Here is a 20879-nt window from a genome sequence, read left to right on the forward strand (position 1 = left end):
ATTATTAAAATACTCGGGGATAAACGTAAAAATATTTTAAAGTACGTTTTACAAATTTACCATGATGGTTTTCATAAACACTACATACATCCGGGTTTTTGTTGCGTTAAATGTTTGTGCGGATTTAGCATCCACGTATTAAAAAAATTAGATTTACAAATTGCGTACAGTAAAACATTCCCTAATTATTTTTATATTGTTCAATGTCTCAGCCAGTTAGATTTTTCTCAGTGTCTGAACTATTTCTTTGGTTATTTTATTTTCAGTTGCTTGTACTACTTGTACAAAAATTGAGTCTATTGTGTTAAAGAGGTGTCTCTGAAATATGCACCTAATCTAAGGGAGCCGGACTTGTGTTGGTAAGACACTGGCCCATATGCCTTTGCCCAAAGGTCTTTTTCCAGAGTGGACGTTTACCCAACGTGTTTCAGGTATTTTCAAAGCTGACACTCAATACACACACACATATACGCCAGCAAGCAAACGTATATATATATATATATATATATATATATATATATATATATTTACCACTTTAAACATTCACACTTTGAGAAAAACATCATATATACTCAGTCATTTTAAGAGTGCTTCTTCATTATCAAACACACCGTTGATTTCAATCACACGACTATTATTTAGGACAGACTTTTAAAAATAGCATAACGAATCGTAAAAACTTTGATTATGTGTATTCCAACTTTATTGGCTTTAGAATGTTAAGAGGACAGGGCCTAACTGACGTCACTGGTAGTAGTTTGCTTCTGGGGTGGTGTCCGGCTGATCCTCATAATCCTCTGGGCGTGGCTCCCTCACACACTGGGTCGTGAGCCCACCCCACCTGTCGCCCGACCAACAGGCACACTGGCCATGGTCAGGGATGAACACAGTCTTTCCGTTAGGGATAATCAGGCCATCAATCTCGCAGTTTTCACCTTTAGATTGAACAGAAAATTGTTTTTGGGGTAAAAACAGATACACTATTACATCAAATTGATTAATGTTTTAACACAAAACGGCGCTGGGCCATGCACAGTTAACACATTTCTGTTAATTATTCAAAATTCGTGGGCCTACGTGGCTAAGCGGTAGAGCGCTAGACTGCTAACTCGAAAATCCCAAGTTCGAATCCGGGTTCAAGACAGTAGAACGTCCATGAGTTCACCCAGCTCAAATGGGGAACTTACCACGTTAGTGAAAGTAAAGGTAGCTGACCACACTATCCATTCATACGCCGAGGTCGTAGAAACATGTTAACTCTACATCACTTTCGCAATGGACCGTCAGGTTCGAAAACGGAACTTTTACGTTTTTAAAATCTTAAATTCCTTCCACGCGGTTTGATTATGGAGAAAATTGATTGCAGCCATATATTTTGACGTTCGAACGGACTCAATTCGATAAAGATTTTGTACACATCTGAGATGTACGTGTATTGTCGTGTAATGTATGACGTTTTTTCTGTGTACATGTTCTTAATACCGTTTGTGAAATTTTTATCTGTGACCATAATTCAGGGGCAGAGTGATCTAAAGATCTGCCAACACTCACAGTACTAGCCCATGTAGATATAGACGGTAGTGTTTATCAGCAGGTTTTAGATGGAAAGATCTTTTGTTTACTTTTTTTAAAGACCCTGAATAAATCAGAGGCGTAGCTACCAATTCCGACGACCAGGGCGAGTTTTTGCACCTCCCCCAATTTATATATAGTCCACGTTTGCTAAAAAACGCCTTTCAGATTGGAATGTTCTTCATTTGTCAAATATAACTTCAAACTACTTAAATTTAAAACACAAACTAATCTTTTCACTTTCGTTCAAAATATGCACTTTTAAAAGTCGGTGCCTGTATTTAAAAGATAGCCAAGTTTCGTGGGTATTTAAATCATGGTTTTTAAATTAAGTTGGTACCTCTCAGGTGGGTGATACAAGAAAATAGGAGTAGAAGTCATGAACTCGTTGTGGGCTCACGACATATTATAATGCTGCGCACAAATACATTTTTACTAATGAACATTTTTTCCTGTAAAAAATTTGGCAACGGGCTACTCATGAAAACAAAAGCTTATCGAGTGTATCTTCTGAGAAGCTAATAAAACGTGTTTTAATACTTTTTCAGTGTCTAAAGTTGCAGAAATAAAATCAAAGCTACATGTATCTTCCAAATTAAGCCAGCCTCACGCGAAAACTGAATTAAAGAACCACTGAAAAATACGCTATGTGATTTCAATTATAAGTTTTTAAGTTAAAAATAAACTGGCAGTAGAGTTTTAAAAAAATGTAGATGTTGATTGAGAAAACAAATCTAACCGTAGAAGTCCAACTTACCGTTTGGACAGCGCCTGACGTAGAAGTCCAACTTACCGTTAGGACAGCGCCTGACCGTAGAAGTGCAACTTACCGTTAGGACAGCGCCTGACCGTAGAAGTCCAACTTACCGTTTGGACAGCGCCTGACCGTAGAAGTCCAACTTACCGTTTGGACAGCGCCTGACCGTAGAAGTCCAACTCACCGTTTGGACAGCGCCTGACCGTAGAAGTCCAACTCACCGTTTGGACAGCGCCTGACCGTAGAAGTCCAACTTACCGTAAGGACAGCGCCTGACCGTAGAAGTCCAACTTACCGTTAGGACAGCGCCTGACCGTAGAAGTGCAACTTACCGTTTGGACAGCGCCTGCAGCAGCCTCTAGCGTCCGGTACACTGTCCACACACCTGGGTGCCGCACAGTCGTAAATCATGCACTGGTAGGCCCCGTCGTCACAGAAACATTCCATACAGGGGACACCCTCCCCGGGGTTTTTCAGGCCCTAAACACACACGGTGGTCAATTGTTAGCTTCATAAGCGATAGGAGTTTCTACTAAACATTTAGTCAGTTGTTAGCTTCATGGGCGATAGGAGTATCTACTAAACATTTAGTCAGTTGTTAGCTTCATGGGCGATAGGAGTATCTACTAAACATTTGGTCAGTTGTTAGCTTTATGAGCGATAGGATTATCTACTAAACATTTGGTCAGTTGCTAGCTTCATGAGCAATAGGATTATCTACTAAACATTTGGTCAATTGTTAGCTTTATGAGCGATAGGATTATCTACTAAACATTTGGTCAGTTGTACATCATGAGCGATAGGATTATCTACTAAACATTTGGTCAGTTGTACATCATGAGCGATAGGAGTATCTACTAAACATTTGGTCAATTGTTAGCTTTATGAGCGATAGGATTATCTACTAAACATTTGGTCAGTTGTACATCATGAGCGATAGGATTATCTACTAAACATTTGGTCAGTTGTTAGCTTCATAAGCGATAGGAGTATCTACTAAACAGGTTACATTTTATTATGCTAACGTTATATAAATAAATTGGTAGATTGCTGAAAAGGTACTCAAGTTATCGTGTTCACAGACATACAGAAACACAGACTTATCGAAACACAGACATATAGAAACACAGACACACAGACCCATCGACACACAGACATACAGAAACACAGACACACAGACACATTAACACAAAAACACACAGAAACACACACACACACAGACAAACCGACACATAGACATACAGAAACACAGACACACAGACATAAAGAGAAAGGTGCAAAATTAAGTTTTTTTGACGCTGGTTTTGAATTTTTTTCATGATGACAAAACTTCCTCTATACTTCGTATACCAGAAAGTAAAATAACAAACAACTACAATCTAGAATGGCTGAATGCACTATTAAATGTGTATTTCTAGTTAAAAAAAAATAAACGATTTTAATTTGCATTGCAAATAACACTGAAAACTACATCCTTAAATTAATTTGTTTACGAGCTATTTAGTCGTTAACATAATCCTCGTTTGTTATCATCTAAAATAAAAATAAAATTAATGGTTGTGACTTACTTAACTTAATCCTCTTTACTCCTTGCGGAGCTTAGTACCTCAATCATAACCATCTATTTAATTGAAAAATTTCAAACTAATTAAATGATGCTATGTTAACGTCATTTAAAAAGTAAAAGCACATCAAAAGATAAATGCAAATTAGTTTACCTCACAGTTGATGTTCTTTGGCGTTGTGGTAGGTGCCAATGTGGTTGTTGTTGTCGTCGTTATTGGTGCTTTTGTTGTAGGTTTCGTTGTAGTTGGCGCCTTGGTCGTAGGTTTCGTTGTAGTTGGCGCTTTTGTGGTAGGCTTTGTTGTAACGGGCGCTTTTGTGGTAGGTTTCTTTGTAGTTGGCGCTTTTGTCGTAGGCTTCTTTGTAGTTGGCGCTTTTGTGGTAGGTTTCGTTGTAGTTGGCGCTTTTGTGGTAGGTTTCGTTGTAGTTGGCGCCTTGGTGGTAGGTTTAGTTGTAGTTGTTGTTGTATTAGGCAGCACAGCAGCGAAGACATGAAGGAACAGCACCGACAACATCAGCAGCAACATCACCAGACGCAGGGTCTTCATAGTGCTGTATTAGGTCGACTACAAGTTGGTTGCTTTCAAGTTGTTGTACCACGTAGCTACACTTTGGTTGCTGTCAAGTTGATGAAACACGTCGACTGCAAGTTGGTTTCTGTCAAGCTGTACCACGTGAATACAAGATGGTTCCTGTCAAATTGTTGTACTAAGTCGACTACAACTTGGTTGACTGTCACATTCAAAATGTCACACTGAGAAAGTAAAGTCTGAGTATTCGTGTTGTTTGCTTTTTATAAAGGAAAATCGATCAGCTTATATTGATTTTCGGATTATGAAAACTAAGGTTTTTGATACATAGAATTAAATAGGATGGATTTAGAACGTTAGTGAATGCAGATGTCAGCCATCTTGGGAAGATTTTAAACTGCTAGAGGCTATCAAAAGCTTTAGATCTTTTACAGGATTTCCTCCTTTGATAGATAGTGTTTTCTAGTTTAGCGTTTGCATGTTATTTTTTAAGTGTAGTCTAGTTTTGAGATTGGAGGTGGGTTGTATGTGTAGTCTAGTTTAGCAATTTGTGGTGGGTTGTATGTGTAGTCTAGTTTAGCAATTTGTGGTAGGTTGTATGTGTAGTCTAGTTTAGCAATTTGTGGTGGGTTGTATGTGTAGTCTAGTTTAGCAATTTGTCATCAATTTGTTCATGCCCAAGACACACAGGACAGCTGAAATAGTCACTCAGTAAAGTCTGAGTATTCGTGTTGTTTGCTTTTTATAAAGGAAAATCGATCAGCTTATATTGATTTTCGGATTATGAAAACTAAGGTTTTTGATACATAGAATTAAATAGGATGGATTTAGAACGTTAGTGAATGCAGATGTCAGCCATCTTGGGAAGATTTTAAACTGCTAGAGGCTATCAAAAGCTTTAGATCTTTTACAGGATTTCCTCCTTTGATAGATAGTGTTTTCTAGTTTAGCGTTTGCATGTTATTTTTTAAGTGTAGTCTAGTTTTGAGATTGGAGGTGGGTTGTATGTGTAGTCTAGTTTAGCAATTTGTGGTGGGTTGTATGTGTAGTCTAGTTTAGCAATTTGTGGTAGGTTGTATGTGTAGTCTAGTTTAGCAATTTGTGGTGGGTTGTATGTGTAGTCTAGTTTAGCAATTTGTCATCAATTTGTTCATGCCCAAGACACACAGGACAGCTGAAATAGTCACTCAGTAAAGTCTGAGTATTCGTGTTGTTTGCTTTTTATAAAGGAAAATCGATCAGCTTATATTGATTTTCGGATTATGAAAACTAAGGTTTTTGATACATAGAATTAAATAGGATGGATTTAGAACGTTAGTGAATGCAGATGTCAGCCATCTTGGGAAGATTTTAAACTGCTAGAGGCTATCAAAAGCTTTAGATCTTTTACAGGATTTCCTCCTTTGATAGATAGTGTTTTCTAGTTTAGCGTTTGCATGTTATTTTTTAAGTGTAGTCTAGTTTTGAGATTGGAGGTGGGTTGTATGTGTAGTCTAGTTTAGCAATTTGTGGTGGGTTGTATGTGTAGTCTAGTTTAGCAATTTGTGGTAGGTTGTATGTGTAGTCTAGTTTAGCAATTTGTGGTGGGTTGTATGTGTAGTCTAGTTTAGCAATTTGTCATCAATTTGTTCATGCCCAAGACACACAGGACAGCTGAAATAGTCACGTGCCCATCAGAGTTTGATGTCTTCTTCTTCTTCGTTCTTAATTCTTCGTTTCTTAATTTTTTAGTGTTGGTAGGGATCGAGCCGTATCAGCCAGAAGGTTCGAACTTTTTTTTTTCGAATTTATCAACTATGAGCTTTGCCGACTCGACCATGCTCCCATCACAATTAAAGATTACGTGTCAAGCTGTAGTCTAGTTTAGCGGCTTGTAATAGATTATAGCTGTAGTCTAGTTTAGCGGCTTGTAATAGATTATAGCTGTATTCTAGTTTAGCGGCTTGTAAAAGATTATAGCTGTATTCTAGTTCAGCGGCTTGTAATAGATTATAGCTGTATTCTAGTTTAGCGGCTTGTAATAGATTATAGCTGTATTCTAGTTTAGCGGCTTGTAATAGATTATAGCTGTATTCTAGTCAAATATCAGTATGAATGCCACACTAACACCCCCCCCCCCCCCCAGCGGTAGTTCAAATTATTACGTTTTAATGAGAAAAATGTTCCCATAGGCAAATATCCGTATGAATGCCACACTAACTAAACCCCCCCCCCCCATACACAAGGATCAATATATTGTCGAAATACAATTAACTACGAACTTGCATTAATTATAATAAAAGCTAAACCATATGGTGCAAACCTGTTAATTATGATGGAAGAAAATCAATATTTTATAATTATGCGAAAAAAAAAAACCAACGTAATGACACGCAGGAGAAACGAAACAGAGCTAATCAATTAAATATACAAAACTAATCCTAAAACAATGCTTTAGTCGTGTGCAGCAACTGTCGCTTGTACTTTTATTGTCATCATAACGGTTTATAAAACGTAGCCTTCATTTAATTACTGTATATTATACCATCTCAATATTTAAAGTTCACTTTAAGTAAGTCAAGCGATGGCGGCCTAGCGGTAGAGAGCTAGACTGCTAAACTTAAGTCTCGAGCTCGAATCCAGGTTCAAGTCTGTCAACCGTCCCTTAGTCAACCCAGCTCTGATGGGGTACCCAACTCACGTTAGGGAAAGTAAAGGTGGCTGGGCATAGTGCTGACCACACTATCCCTTCATATGCCCATGTAACAGAAACAGGTGAACTCTACTTGCCCCATAGACCGTCAGGTTTGGAAGGGGAACTTGAAGTCAAATTGAATCATCTTACGAAGATGGGATTACCAACGTGTGTGTTAGTATAAAAAAGTCACACTACTGCTCAAGTCAAAGTTCACATTGCTATGATTAGTAATCACATTTTAGCAGCTGAATTTCAGAAATTAAAAACTGAACACAAAGCAGTTAATTAATTAGCAAGGCATTTGGGATTTTTATTACATAATATATCCAACACCGTTTATGAAATATTACAATATATTTTAAAGGATTTAGATTAGAACTACAAATTCCCTGGGACCCCGGAAATCCTGACATTATTGCCACGCCCCTTCCTGCTGTCTACGTGTATGTGAACGTGAACCTTGTCTTGTCCAGCTCAGATTTCCACTTGTCCACCTCTTCACTCATGACGTCAGTAAACCAGTTTTTCCAATCACCTACTTCACCTGGACAAAGAAATCATCTGTCGGAATCTTCCACAGGAAAGACAGTTATGCGATAGAAAGACATTTTGTAATACGTTATTGAAATATCCCTAGAGTGAGATCAATTAGAGCTTAACGCTATATGTCTCGACATAATTTTATTTAAAAAAAAATGGAAGTATTGACAGTAAGTTATCTCGTTCAGTATTTACTTATTGTCTTAACTACTGACCTCCAAATCACAGTTTTCATTTACATGTCAAGTCGTGGTTTCAAAATACATATTTGAATACTTGAATTCTACAATAGTTTAATTCATGCAACATAAAGTAGATGCAATTGATAAATGGCACTAAAAAAGTATTGATGCAATTAGATTTAAAATTCTAAACAAAACCTTTTCTTATAAGCACGTCAGACGGACTGCCCTTGAACTTGGCCTTCATGACGTCAAACTCAGCGGCTCTTGTGATGTCCTGGATTTGTTCCTCCGTTAAATCAACTTCCAGGAATGTGGCCAGACGACGTACAGCGCCCTCTAGGTCCTGGCGGGTTAAAGGTAAGCGTCTTACATGGTCTTCAATTAAATGTAAATAAACTTTATAATTTCTAAAATTTTGTCTAATCAATAACAATTACTGTCTAAAATTTTAATTAAATTAAATTAAAGCTACAAATTTTCTAAAACTTTTATTAGACAAAAAACATTTGACAAAAAATATGACAAAAAAATTTGACAAAAAATTTGATTAAAAATCTTACAAACCTACCTGTTTCATCTTCTCATAGCTCATGATCAGTATGGGGTGGTCTGGGAATTCCCGAATCGCTTGATCCCATTTTTGGTGAAACTCGACAAAACTTCCATATTCAACTGTGAACATATAAACAAGTAATAACAAAAGTAGATTGTTTCCATAAAATGTTAAAAAAATTATTTTTAAGAAAAAAATGGATTTGTCTGGTAAATGTAAAATATATAGGCTCTTTACGATCACACCTGCTTGGATATGACCTACCTGTTCCCTTTAACCGACTACGTCCTACAAAGAATATTTATTTCTAAAACTTTTTGCTTGGGTATGACGTACCTGTTCCATTTAACCAGAGGGGCATCCAGTCCTTGAACTGGCTGTTGTACCCACTGAACATGTCGGTCAGGTTGATGTGGTGATTGTACAGGGACACGGCCACATCTTTGGGGTTTCTGGTCGTTAAAACTATTTTATTCTTTAACGTCCTTAGCTGAATTAGAGAGGATTAAAGGGACTAGGTTGGCTGGGGCGGGCATTAGGAAAATAGGCCATCGAATAAATGAAAGTATTACCTTAGTACAAATGTCAAATTATTCGTCAAATATAATTAAGTTTGTGAATGTTAAACGGAATCCATTTTGGTCATATCGCAACACGTACAAAAACGGTAGTGCTTACATTAATCCAATGCTTAATCTTAAAACGGATATAAACGCTAATCTTATACTTAACCTAGAATTATTTCTATTTTATAAAAATAACACCCTACAATATATTATAGTCATTTTTTTAAAGAATCAATTAAACAATAATAATTATTAAATACGAGCCGACCCGCGGCGTATAATACGCCGCTATTTAGTTATTTTATTTTATTCTTTTCAGTAATTCATAATTTGTGAATTCGACAGTACCAATGCTGCCACTGAAAATATTTGCTTTAAAACACTATCAGATGGTCGTTAAGGACGATAACCCCCTCCTTTCCCCCAACCGCTACCCCCCACCCCCATGAAAGCAAACTCTTCTTAGTTACCTCCCCTAAGTTTAAAATCGTTTCAAACTACATTATCTGCCTCTAATGGCCGTCACTAAACACCATCAGATGGTCGTTAAGGACGATAACCCCCTCCTTTCCCCCAACCGCTACCCACCACCCCCATGAAAGCAAACTCTTCTTAGTTACCTCCCCTAAGTTTAAAATCGTTTCAAACTACATTATCTGCCTCTAATGGCCGTCACTAAACCCGGCTCTACGATTGTAAACATTTAGCGTGAACTACAGCTCACCAGACCATGTAGGGGTGGGGATGGTAGGGAGCGCGCTTACAGCTTGGTGCTTTCTAAGGTCTCCAAGAAGAGAATTATATATATATATATATATATATATATATATATATATATATATATATATATATATATATATATATATATATAGATAGATAGATAGATAGATAGATAGATAAGTTTGTTCTAAAAACCAAAGTTGCCGTTTTGGATAAATAAAATATCAAACCTTCAATGGTATAATACCTTCCCTCACCCCATTGTGTACTCACCTCACTCGGCAACTCTTCAAACCACGCATGCGTGTTGAGAATACGAGGCGAGGGCGTGGATTCGATGAGTTCCGGGTTAGCTAATTCCAACATGGTGACAAGTTTCCCAATGTCGGAGTATTCGGCCTTGCCCTTTAATATCATCACCATTATCTCCCATGTCCAGTGACAGCCTGAGGTCGAAACAATCACAATTGATGTATTATTGATATCTTAAATCAACTTTTTAAAATGAAGTTTCAAAAACCTGTTACGTTTACGAATTATGTCGTTATCTGATCAAGATTAACTAGGCGTTGTGGTGAATGAGCGAAGGGGGATGAATGGGGTGAATGTTGTTTATACTTTGTACCCTGTTCCGTTCGCCCTGGTAAATCCTCGTGCTGTGGGTTGTGACAGTCCGGTTTGTACCTGTTTGTTTACGTGTATATAAGGTGTGTGAGAACGTGTATGATTGCCTCAGTTCAGTCCAGTTCTTCCACAAGGTTAGTGTAGGTTAGTTCTGTACTGTTAGATATCCACTGTATCTTAGTGAGTGTACTAATTTATGTATTTATATTAGAATTGGGTTGTGTAGATAGTGCAGAGAGTACTCTTTTAGTGTTGATGATACTTTGTTATATTTAGTCTTGTTTGTTTTTGTAACCCGTTTGTGGTTGTTCGTCTTATATGTTGCGCGACGCACCCGTAAAAGTATGTCTGTGTTTCACAACAGCGTTATGTCTCGTTATTTTGTTTGTAGATAAACCATATTTTCACAAGTATTTTAAAACTGTTCCTGAACTTTTTCTTTAACATGTGTATTTTGGAATTTACCAGATTTTTAGACGCAAACACCGACCAAAAAGAAACCAAATGACGTAAGTAATGTTTTCAAATAGTACAAAATAATCAACAACATAGATTCAGCTGATTCATCTTAAACACAAATTTTGTACACTAAATCAGTTACGTTTTTAACAATGAAATTGAGATGATTTTGACATTTGATGTGCAAGGCTCTAATTTCATACAAGCATCTAAGTCTACACGTCCATACCAGTTTTAGGGTAGCCACACACAAGTATATCGTCTGCTCGAAGCTTGGTTGTCCCGATGTTGCTGACGTACTCCTCACCAAAAGGCGGGAACAGCCTCCCATTGGGCATGCGCGTCAGCGGCAAGACGTTTCCGGCACCGTCCTTGATGCCAGCCGTATCTATAAAACCGATGTGTCTCTTCACTGCGAGCTGGGAGTATCAACATATAGGAAATAACATTCAGAAAGTTCTCAACAAAGAACCTTATTTCTAACACGTACCTAACCTAATAAATACCCAGCGGAATAATTTCTAGTTATACAGTAAGGCTACAACAATCAAACTTACCGATAAGTCGTCCATGGTTCAGTCTGTCTCTTTATGTGTAACTTAATGATATTTTACACTAGAAAATGTTAAAACACTCAAGTTGGCGTTCTGTGCATTAAGCTATTTATAGTCAATTACAACTATGCAGAACAGTTGGAATTATGTTGTGAGCAATAAGCTCTATGTAAACGTTACGATCCAACATCATTCTTTTCAACTCTAGTTTTTTTTTCCTGTAGTCTAGAGGCGTTTTGTCTGTTGAACGATTGGGTGTCTCTTGTTCTAGCAAGCACATATTTAAAAGCTATATATAATTATTTAAATTGTTTACCATTTTCATCTTTTCTAAATTACAACACACGCTACAATATGAAAATATGTGATAGTGGTTGTAGCTTAACTATTAGAATAAAAATTAAATTCGATTTTTCCGAAATGATGGCTAAAACAATATGCTACAGAATACTGTAATACCTTTTTGATAACCAGCCACACCTCTGCACACGTCATACGTAATTCACGACAACATGTTTCATTGAAGTGAAAATGTCAGTTTTTTGTATAATTTGTATAATTTTCGTTTGATAGTTTCATACATTAGTTGAATAAAATATTAACCCACTAATGCCTGGATCAGACGAACGTCACATCTGCCTAGTCTGAACGCTTAGTCGGACGGTAAAGCACACATAATGATAAGCGGCCCCAGGATGTGTGTAATGTTGCTTGGACCCTTTCTAATCAAAACCTTTTTACGCTAAGCAACTAATTTTTAGAAAAAATAAAGTGGGAGTGATCTCGCTATAACTTTCTCGAATATTTTTGGATGTAGGACAAAAGGCCGACATCCAAAAGGCTGAAAAGACAAAAGGTCGACACGGACTAAAGGCCAAAAGCCAAAAGATTGCAAAAATGGATTTTTTTTTGCACGATTACAATACTTCCTCTATACTCTATGAACAAGCGTTCGTTATTTAATCAGTTGGGGTGTTGTTAATCCTGCTATCGGTAACACATAGTTTAAAGGGTAATTTACTTAGGTTTCTGGCAAATGTACGACCATTGCATCGTTCTCATGAGCGCTAAGGGTAATCTCACAAATCCATTCATCAGTTGGTCGATGCCCATCCTTCTTAGATCCCATTTGTAGAGTGTAACATTTATGATGCTATCAACACAAAAACAAGCCCTGATTATTATAATAAAACTAGTAAAATCTCGACAAGCTAAAGAAGCCCTACATTCACCAATTACAGCAAACATTTGTAATTAAACACCAATGAAATTACGGTATTGTTTTTAGATATTGTTACGTCCCTTATATTTATATATATATTATTATCTTAGTGACGTCCCTTGAGTGTGTAGTCCCTGTGTACGTCCGTCTGTTTTTTGAATGACTCATGGCTCAGACGTGTTGACAGAGACTGATCTATACACTAATAAAGTGTTAAAGTAAAATTGATGATATTAACAGAAATAGAAAAAAAAATGGTAGCTGAGGTGGTCGAATGACAGAGCGCTTGGCTGCTATCACGAAGGTCTCAAGTTCGGACCCTTAACTGTATAACGTCAAGGAATCCACCCAGCTCTGATGGGCACCTGACTTACGTTGAGTAGAGAAAAGGTGGTTTGGTATAGTGCTGACCACACTATCTCTTAATATGACGAGTTCAAGAAACATGAACTCAACTTCATCTGTCCAACATATCGTTAGGTTTAAATAGAGACTTTACTTACAAAGGAGGCTGTGGTGGTCTATGTTCGATCATGCGAAATTTATCTGAGATTAAGGGAAAATTTTCTAACTAACTAGTGGAATGTGTCTGTTTATCAGGTTTTTGATCAGTCCAATGTTAGAATACAGAGCTGTGCTAAAACGGGAGCACGAAAAATATATCAAATGGATCTATGGAAGTAGAAAGCAGAAATTGTGTGTAAAATGGCGAACATTGTGTAGAACTGGTGCAGTCGACAAACAGTGATGTATCTAATGACGTTATTTACTGTAGATTAATAAATGATAGGGTTCTATACTTATGGCTAGTGAAATCGTTTAGAAATGTTATTAAGAACATGGTACTTCAGCTAGTAATGTTGAACCGAACAAACCAACAAACCCTACCGTACTATGGTGTTAAAAATAATTTTGTAGGCAATCATGTTTTGTCATAAAAGTGGTGGTGGTGGTGGTGGGGGAGGGGGGGGGGGGAAGGAGAAGGTCAGCCAAAAAGTTAAAAGTATTGAATATAAAAATAGTTTTGTGCAGAAATAGTTTTTATTTAAAAAAAAAATTAAAACATAAAATTTTGATTTTATTACTTTTAAAACAACTTCCATTTAACATTACAACTTTTATTTAAAAGCCATTCGAAAGTTAAGTTTTAGTATCTGAGTGTATCTGGTTCTTATTCAATACCATCTCTACGTGTATGTAAACGTGAACCTTGTCTTGTCCAGCTCAGGTTTCCACTTGTCCACCTCTTCACTCATGACGTCAGTAAACCAGTTTTTCCAATCACCTACTTCACCTGGATAAAGAAACCATCTGTCAGAATCTTCCACAGGAAAGACAATTACGCGAAACAAAGACATGTTAAACATTCGTAATTGTCCCGCTAAAGACATCAATTATCACCAAGAACAATAGACCTACTTGTTGACATGATTTTATAAAAAAAAATGTAGTAATTGATTATTCAAAATTAATGATCATATTTTGTATTTAATTTATAACTGATTAATATCTCACAGTAAGCTTACTTTAAAATAAAATACTTGAATTTCTTTGTTTTTATTCTCTCGTTAGTACTTGAATCTATGCATTTTTGGGCTGAACTTTATCTTCTTTTTTTATGTATAGGAAAATGAGTAACATAGTGACCACTTTTTATGTTTGTATACCCTAGAAGCTCTTTACCTCTTATGGGTATACTAAATTTGTTACTAAATTATTATAATTTTACATATTCCATTGCATAATATACACAATTTCAAAGATTAAAGTGATTCAAGAAGTGAATTAATTGTTTCAAAACTTTTGGCAACTCTTTTCATGGCTGACGAAAAGCGTCAAAATGTGTCAATGTTGCAAGTCAACCAGTTCTATTTATCTGTTGCTCGTTTTTATTGCGTATTGATATGTAAATTTGTAAATTTCCGATGTGGTTTCACCCCAATCCACTTTGGTGGACGGAGTATTTTTTGTCACCCCCCCCATCTTTTTGTCGAGGGGCGTCAACCTATATTCATCCTAGAAAAAGCATTAAGAGGTCTAATTCTAACAGTTATCAAATTCAAGTGGAAAAATCATTACTTTTTGTAGAAAATAATTAAATTTGGTGTCACCCCCATCCGAATAATCGATTAACAAATCAGTTATTACAATGCTCAACAAAAGCTTTTTACTAAGGCAAATGTTACAACGTTTAGTTAGTTTCACCCCGCACCCCCGTGATAGCTTTAAACTGTGCACAGATAATACTAACGATGTTTATCTATAATAGGTTATTAATTTGGCTGGATGTGGCATTGTTTTCTCTATGGTGTCACCCCCTCCCCCCACCCACTTTGTCGGTATTTGTTAACTTGGCTCTTAGAAGATTATTCAACTGTCATTAATCATTCATTTAACTGGAACGATCATGGTTTTTCTCTATATATTTTGCTATTTTTTTGCCTTGGTGTCACCTCCCTAAATGGTGTCAACCGGTGCGGTCCCCCATCGCGACGCCTCTGTTTAAAGTAACTTTACTAAATTAAATGTAAAGTTTTCTGTTTAAACCCATTGAAACACAATTTGAATTAAACAAACCTTTTCTGATGAGTAGCTCACACGGAGTGCCCTTGAACTTGGCCTTCATGAAATCAAACTCAGCGGCTCTTGTGATGTCCTGGATTTGTTCCTCCGTTAAATCAACTTCCAGGAATGTGGCCAGACGACGTACAGCGCCCTCTAGGTCCTGGTGGGTTGGGGTAAATTGTGTTACAGATATTTTTTATAAAACTAAAATGTAAGTTAATTCTACTTCTAAATGTTTGTCAAAATTTTTATGATAGCAATACTAAATTTGTTCAGAATGTTAATGGAAGAAATAAACACTGCATTTTTACGAACGTTTTGGTAAAAATAATAATAATACAAACATTCTAGTAAATCGACCTTTTTCATTTCCTCGTAGTTCAAGAACAGTATGGGGTGGTCTGGGAATTCCCGAATCGCGTGGTCCCATTTTTGGTGAAACTCGACAAAACTTCCGTAATCAACTTAGAGAAGAAAATTAGTTATTTACAGATACCAAAATTTTTTTTTTTTAAAGATTAAAAAAAATCCAGCCAGTATTTGAAACCCTTATTGGACAACAATAAGTAAACTGATTATTTAATATTGTTTTTAAAGCCCACAGCAAAAATTTTGTCTAATGCTACATTCTGTATTAGTTGAAAGTTCTTTTAAATAGTATTATTTCTTTACATACAGTTGGTAAATATTTGTTTAAATAAACCTTTTAAAAGTATTATTTCTTTACATACAGTTGGTAAATATTTATTTAAATAAACCTTTTAAAAGTATTATTTCTTTACAAACAGTTGGTAAATATTTATTTAAATAAACCTTTTAAAAAATGAAAACTCTATACATTGTTTGTATATATTTGTTCAATTAAATCTTTTTAAAAATATTAACTTTTTACATAAAGTGGGTAAATATTTGTTTAATAAAAATCTTTGAAAAAGTATTATTTTCTTTACATAAAGTTTGAAAATATTAAAAAAAAAAACCCATAGGGATTGTACTGTGTGTAGGGGACATACATGCATTATACATAACTTCAAATGTGCAGTAGTGGTCTCTGGTTTAGCCTAACTATTCCGTTTTTAAAATAATTATTCCTAAACGTTTGTTTTATTAGAGGCATGGTCGGATTATAGAGGGTACGACTGCTAACCCTAAAGTCTCCATTTCGGATACCAGTTTAAGTCACTAAAGTCCCTAGAACAGCCCTGACCAGCTCGGGTGGGTACCTGACTCAAGTTAGAGAAAACTCGGCTGGGCATAGCGCTGACCACACAATATGCTGAGGTCACAGAGAAACTTTACTCCACCTATGGACCATCAGCTTTGAATGGGGACTGTTAAGTTATGGTACAGAAACGAACTCTCGTGTCTTTAATACCAATTGTAACAAACATTATATTCAAACCAGTTTACACGAGAAAGCTTTTCTCATCTTTTGACGTATGGAAGCGCTCTCTTTCGTAATGAACTTAATTTAAATAGGTGGTTGCAGATAAGTGCAAATAATTAATAATTAAAGAAGAAATAATACACGAAATTTAATTTGAAGAATTTTCGAATTGATTCTTTTAAAGGAATTAATACACCCTAATAAGTATAAAAATCATTGATTTATTATGACCCACTTGTTCCTTTAATCCACAGGGGTATCCAGTCCTTGAACTGACCATCGTATCCACAGTAGATGTTCTTCATCCTGACGTGGTGGTTGTAGTGTGACACGGCAACGTCTTTGGGGTTTCTGGTCGTGAAAACTATTTTATTCTTCAATGTCTTTATCTGCAATAGAGTTGAGAATGGTGGAAAAAAAAAACACTAAGTAAGATGGAGATGGGCCAAAGAAAAGTGCTGTTAAGTATTGAACTTCAATACGAAATAAAAAATAAATTAACAAAAATCGATTTTCAAACATAGTACTATAATTCTTAAGTGAGTAAAACACTTTTTTTTGCTATTTGTTTTACCTTTAAGCTAGTGCTGTATTTTTCCTGACCCTCACCAAAGTCTTATCCCTGAACAAGATCAGGTGTTATACTTAAAAGGTATTTTAATCCTACACTTGACCATAATCATGCACATGACCCTGGCTATAAGTCTGACTCTGACTTAAACATGTCAATAACCCAAATTTATATCGACAATTCATTTTCAAGGGCCCGAAATACGTTTCAGTTTCAGAGATGTAAATAATTATTTTGCAAAGGGACGCAACTAACCACTGTTTGTATGTTAACAAGAAACCACGATTGCTGTTCCTGCATGATGAAATGTAATCATACAGTTTTACTATACACTTTGTTCATATTATAAATCCCTCCTGCTATTGTATACTCACAGCACCCGGCAACTCTTCAAACCACGCATGCGTGTTGAGAATACGAGGCGAGGGCGTGGATTCGATGACTTCTGGGCTAGCAAATTCCAACATCGTGACCTCTTTTCCTATTTCGGAGTACTCGGCCTTGCCCTTTACTATCATCACCATTATCTCCCATGTCCAGTGACAGCCTGAGGTCGAAACATTCGGACATTCTATTTAAATGGTTACATTGATACGTTTTATTATCTAAATATTTTCAAATTAATGGAAACTCTTCATGCCAATAAACCTTATGTTGTGCCTGCGCATGCTTAACTAAGAGTTTTATTTAGTTTTTTTTTGGAGAAAGGTTTAAAAACTGTTACAACATGCTTCATAATGTTTGTTTTGGTCCTCCCTAAACCAAGCAAATTAATGTAAAACTGAAAGAGTAGAGGAGGCTGGGGAAGGGTGGATATATAGGGGACCCAAAACATTAGAATCATGATTGGGGTTTAGTACACAAGAATAACAAATATTAGCGTCTATTATTGTACAGTCAGTAACCCAGGGTGTTGCAGAGAAAACAAAATAATTTGGCAACGGTTGAACCACCTTATGACCTTTTGCTGTCACGAATAGTCTAATAGTGGGTCTGATAAAACTCATTTAAATGAGTAGGGGGAGGGGGCATAGAGGTTCTTTAGAAAGCCTCATGATGTGCACAAATTGTCTTTTAAACAGTCCAATAGGTGCCCAAAAAAGCCGTCAAATTAGTCGAATAGCGAGTTAGGTATCCATACACGGTATTCATTTAAAAAGTTTTCTCGAGAGCTCCTAAGACTACTTAAAAACGTCAAACAGGGTGCCATAGAACTCTTTTGAAAAGACTCAGTGTCAATTTGAGATTTAATATTTAGTCATAAATGTAATACTACATGTATAAGAGCCAAATAGATTTTGGTGGGGGGAGTTTTTTTTCTAGTTTTACGACTGGTTCCTTGTAAGGTCATTAAATGGCTAGCCAAATAGTCTCGCCACTAAACTCAAGTTAAGTCTGCATGTACATGCCAGGTTTTGGGGTAGTCAACACAAGTATCTTGGTGTATGTACGTATGGGTAAGTTGTATGTGAATTACTTTGCTAGAGATGATGAGCTGACTCATGTGAAGTAACAGGAAAAGGTGTTGGGGTGTGTAAAGTTCCATGTGGGTCAGTTTTAAACCTCCAGAGTGCTAAAATGGGATCGTGTTAAATAGCGATCGAATGCCACTGAACTTAATAAAGATACGTTTAAACATCCATACCAGTTTTAGGGTAGCCACACACAAGTATATCGTCTGCTCGAAGCTTGGTTGTCCCGATGTTGCTGATGTACTCCTCACCAAAAGGCGGGAACAGCCTCCCATTGGGCATGCGCGTGAAGGGCACGACCTTACCGGCCCCGTCCTTTATGCCAGCCGTGTCTATAAAGCCGACGTTTCTTTTAACAGCGAGCTGGGGGTATGAAGACGTGCGTTTAAAAATAAATCCAAGTTTTTAAAAGCTGAAAAAATATAACCTGCCAGCTTACTAAAATACTTAATCTAAGAAATATAAATGCGCAGAAAGTTATCTAAAATTTATGCAATAAAACTACGTCAATGAGGCTTACCAATAAGTCGTCCATGATTGAGTCTTTTCCTTTTTTCTGGGTTGATGTTTTATCACGCTTGAAAATACGTTCAAGTCAAATTATTGACGGGTGACGTAGTGCACATAGAAAGGTGTAAAATCAGTACTTTGATGATGACGTTTTACACCACGAAACAGTTCGAGGTTTACAACTTAATGGTGATGATAGTACAAAGCCTGTTGTTTTCAACCTACTGAGATGAATAACGGAACATTTTTTTGTTTTTACACATCGAAAGGTCAGGGTCATTGCACACGGTGTTTTCAACACTCGCCCTATCTATAGTCAACAAACAAAGCCCTATCCGCGAAAATAAATACATATGCATACAGGCAGCTATGTTCCCAAATATAGGAAGTATAAGTTGATATGTTTATTTATGTTGAACCAACTATTCAAAATATTCGGTTCAGGAGATATGTTTTACCAACCTAACACGTACCTACACGCTAATAACTGAGTTAATTAACAATAACAGATGTCAACGAAAAATTTTCGTATGATTAGATAAAGCATAAAAAAAGCGTAATCAGCGAAATGCAATCATCACAAAATCCTGAAGTAGCAGTTACAGGTAGGGTTATGTTTGTGGGACAATCATTGGCGAACATTTGAAGTCGGACGAAAAGACAGTTAACCCTACAATACATGAAGTGGAGAAATTAACCGCCGCTAAACGTGTACAAGGACTAGGGCTGTTTCAGTACGTCAGTTTAACCCCAATATGCTCTAGATGTTTATTAATGTAGGCGGAACTAGGCGGTATATGGGACAGCTGAGACCCCCCCAATTTAAAATATAAAGCCCCTCCCCCCATATATATATATATATATATATATATATATATATATATATATATTCAATAAATATAAAAATATACGTTTACAATAATATCCTACCCTTCAACTCATTAACTGGAGTCACCGATGCTTTTGTTTTGTAACAAACGCTCTCAACACATGCTATTAAGAAAACACCATGACAGTCATTAATACCTTGATATTTGTATCACCTGCATTGTTACAGCTAACACCAAGCCATTAATACCACATAAATAATAGGAAACTTGTTTAAATTTCAAAACACATTGGCCCGAGACACATGACTCGGCTATAGTGTAAACACAGCTAAAACATCCATACATACGTAGAAATACTCGCTGTTTAGCACAGTAAACATTGTTTACCAAACTCCCGGCAAGTTAGACAAGCTCTCTCCACCCCCCCCCCCCCTCTCCACACATACCTTCGTTATAGTAGACATTTGATACACATCTTAAAACGTAAACACGTCTTTCTGTCTACGTTATAGCACACCCACTCCACCAGTACGTAGACCAGGCGTAGAGCAAGCTATGTCAGGTTGACCCAGCGACCCTCTCCTAACGGGTGATAACCTGGTCTTCTAAACTGGTGTTGTGGCCTAGTTGGGCCATTAAGAGTTTAACAATGAAAAGGAAGATAGTAATAGTGTCTGAGGTAGGGTTAACTGTTTTAATAGAAACTGATGTTAGTAATCTTTCTAATGACAGTAACTATGTGAAAAAAGTAATGCTATCGTCTTCTTTTAAACTATAAATTACATTGTTTTGTGGGATTTGTTAGAGTGTTAGTGTAAGCTAATCTCGAGGGTTGACGGTTTAATCTGGAAACAAAAATTGATTGTGTTACTTTGAGGGTTTACTACAAGCCGAAGGTCAGTTAGTAGGTCAGTCCATGTTGATGCTGTCTCGCATTCTCCGAGTTTAACTCGGCACATGTCGGGTGTTAAACTGTAACAACAGCCAGGACACATTCTACTTGACCTGTTAGTGCAGTCGAC

At 36.6% G+C, this 20879-nt stretch overlaps 3 protein-coding genes across 3 annotated transcripts; all 3 read right to left on the bottom strand.

Annotated features, from left to right (window-relative positions):
• Positions 1-686: 686 nt before the first annotated feature.
• On the bottom strand, positions 687-4639 carry LOC131956828 (salivary glue protein Sgs-3-like). Its single transcript, XM_059321433.1, has 3 exons — positions 4048-4639; positions 2662-2809; positions 687-935 (listed from the first exon to the last, which is right to left on the bottom strand). Exons 1-3 carry the CDS (start codon positions 4438-4440, stop codon positions 745-747), a joined length of 732 nt encoding a protein of 243 aa, XP_059177416.1. The 5' UTR covers positions 4441-4639; the 3' UTR covers positions 687-744.
• Positions 4640-7536: 2897 nt separating this feature from the next.
• LOC131956814 (sulfotransferase 6B1-like) lies at positions 7537-11318 on the bottom strand. Its single transcript, XM_059321415.1, has 7 exons — positions 11304-11318; positions 10976-11165; positions 9937-10109; positions 8714-8867; positions 8393-8496; positions 8020-8167; positions 7537-7643 (listed from the first exon to the last, which is right to left on the bottom strand). The coding sequence occupies exons 1-7, from the start codon at positions 11316-11318 to the stop codon at positions 7537-7539; spliced, it is 891 nt and encodes a 296-aa protein (XP_059177398.1).
• A 2369-nt stretch (positions 11319-13687) lies between these two features.
• Positions 13688-19052, bottom strand: LOC131956815 (sulfotransferase 6B1-like). Its single transcript, XM_059321416.1, has 7 exons — positions 19038-19052; positions 18691-18880; positions 17420-17592; positions 16710-16863; positions 15448-15551; positions 15100-15247; positions 13688-13816 (listed from the first exon to the last, which is right to left on the bottom strand). The coding sequence occupies exons 1-7, from the start codon at positions 19050-19052 to the stop codon at positions 13710-13712; spliced, it is 891 nt and encodes a 296-aa protein (XP_059177399.1). The 3' UTR covers positions 13688-13709.
• Positions 19053-20879: the final 1827 nt, after the last annotated feature.

This window comes from Physella acuta, unplaced genomic scaffold (genome assembly GCF_028476545.2).
Source record: "Physella acuta isolate Inbredline_101_S28 unplaced genomic scaffold, ASM2847654v3 ptg001177l, whole genome shotgun sequence".
NCBI lineage: Eukaryota > Metazoa > Mollusca > Gastropoda > Physidae > Physella > Physella acuta.

Excerpts from the sequence above, each read along its gene's own strand:
- LOC131956828 (XM_059321433.1), bottom strand. The coding sequence starts at position 4,440 with ATGAAGACCCTGCGTCTGGTGATGTTGCTGCTGATGTTGTCGGTGCTG. Across the intron at positions 2,810-4,047 it reads CAAAGAACATCAACTGTGAG|GGCCTGAAAAACCCCGGGGA; the intron begins GTAAACTAATTT and ends GTGTGTGTTTAG. Across the intron at positions 936-2,661 it reads CTGCAGGCGCTGTCCAAACG|GTGAAAACTGCGAGATTGAT; the intron begins GTAAGTTGCACT and ends TTCAATCTAAAG.
- LOC131956814 (XM_059321415.1), bottom strand. Across the intron at positions 10,110-10,975 it reads GTGTGGCTACCCTAAAACTG|GCTGTCACTGGACATGGGAG; the intron begins GTATGGACGTGT and ends TTTCGACCTCAG. Across the intron at positions 8,868-9,936 it reads TTGAAGAGTTGCCGAGTGAG|CTAAGGACGTTAAAGAATAA; the intron begins GTGAGTACACAA and ends TCTCTAATTCAG.
- LOC131956815 (XM_059321416.1), bottom strand. Across the intron at positions 16,864-17,419 it reads TTGAAGAGTTGCCGGGTGCT|ATAAAGACATTGAAGAATAA; the intron begins GTGAGTATACAA and ends ACTCTATTGCAG. Across the intron at positions 15,248-15,447 it reads ACTACGAGGAAATGAAAAAG|GACCTAGAGGGCGCTGTACG; the intron begins GTCGATTTACTA and ends CCAACCCACCAG.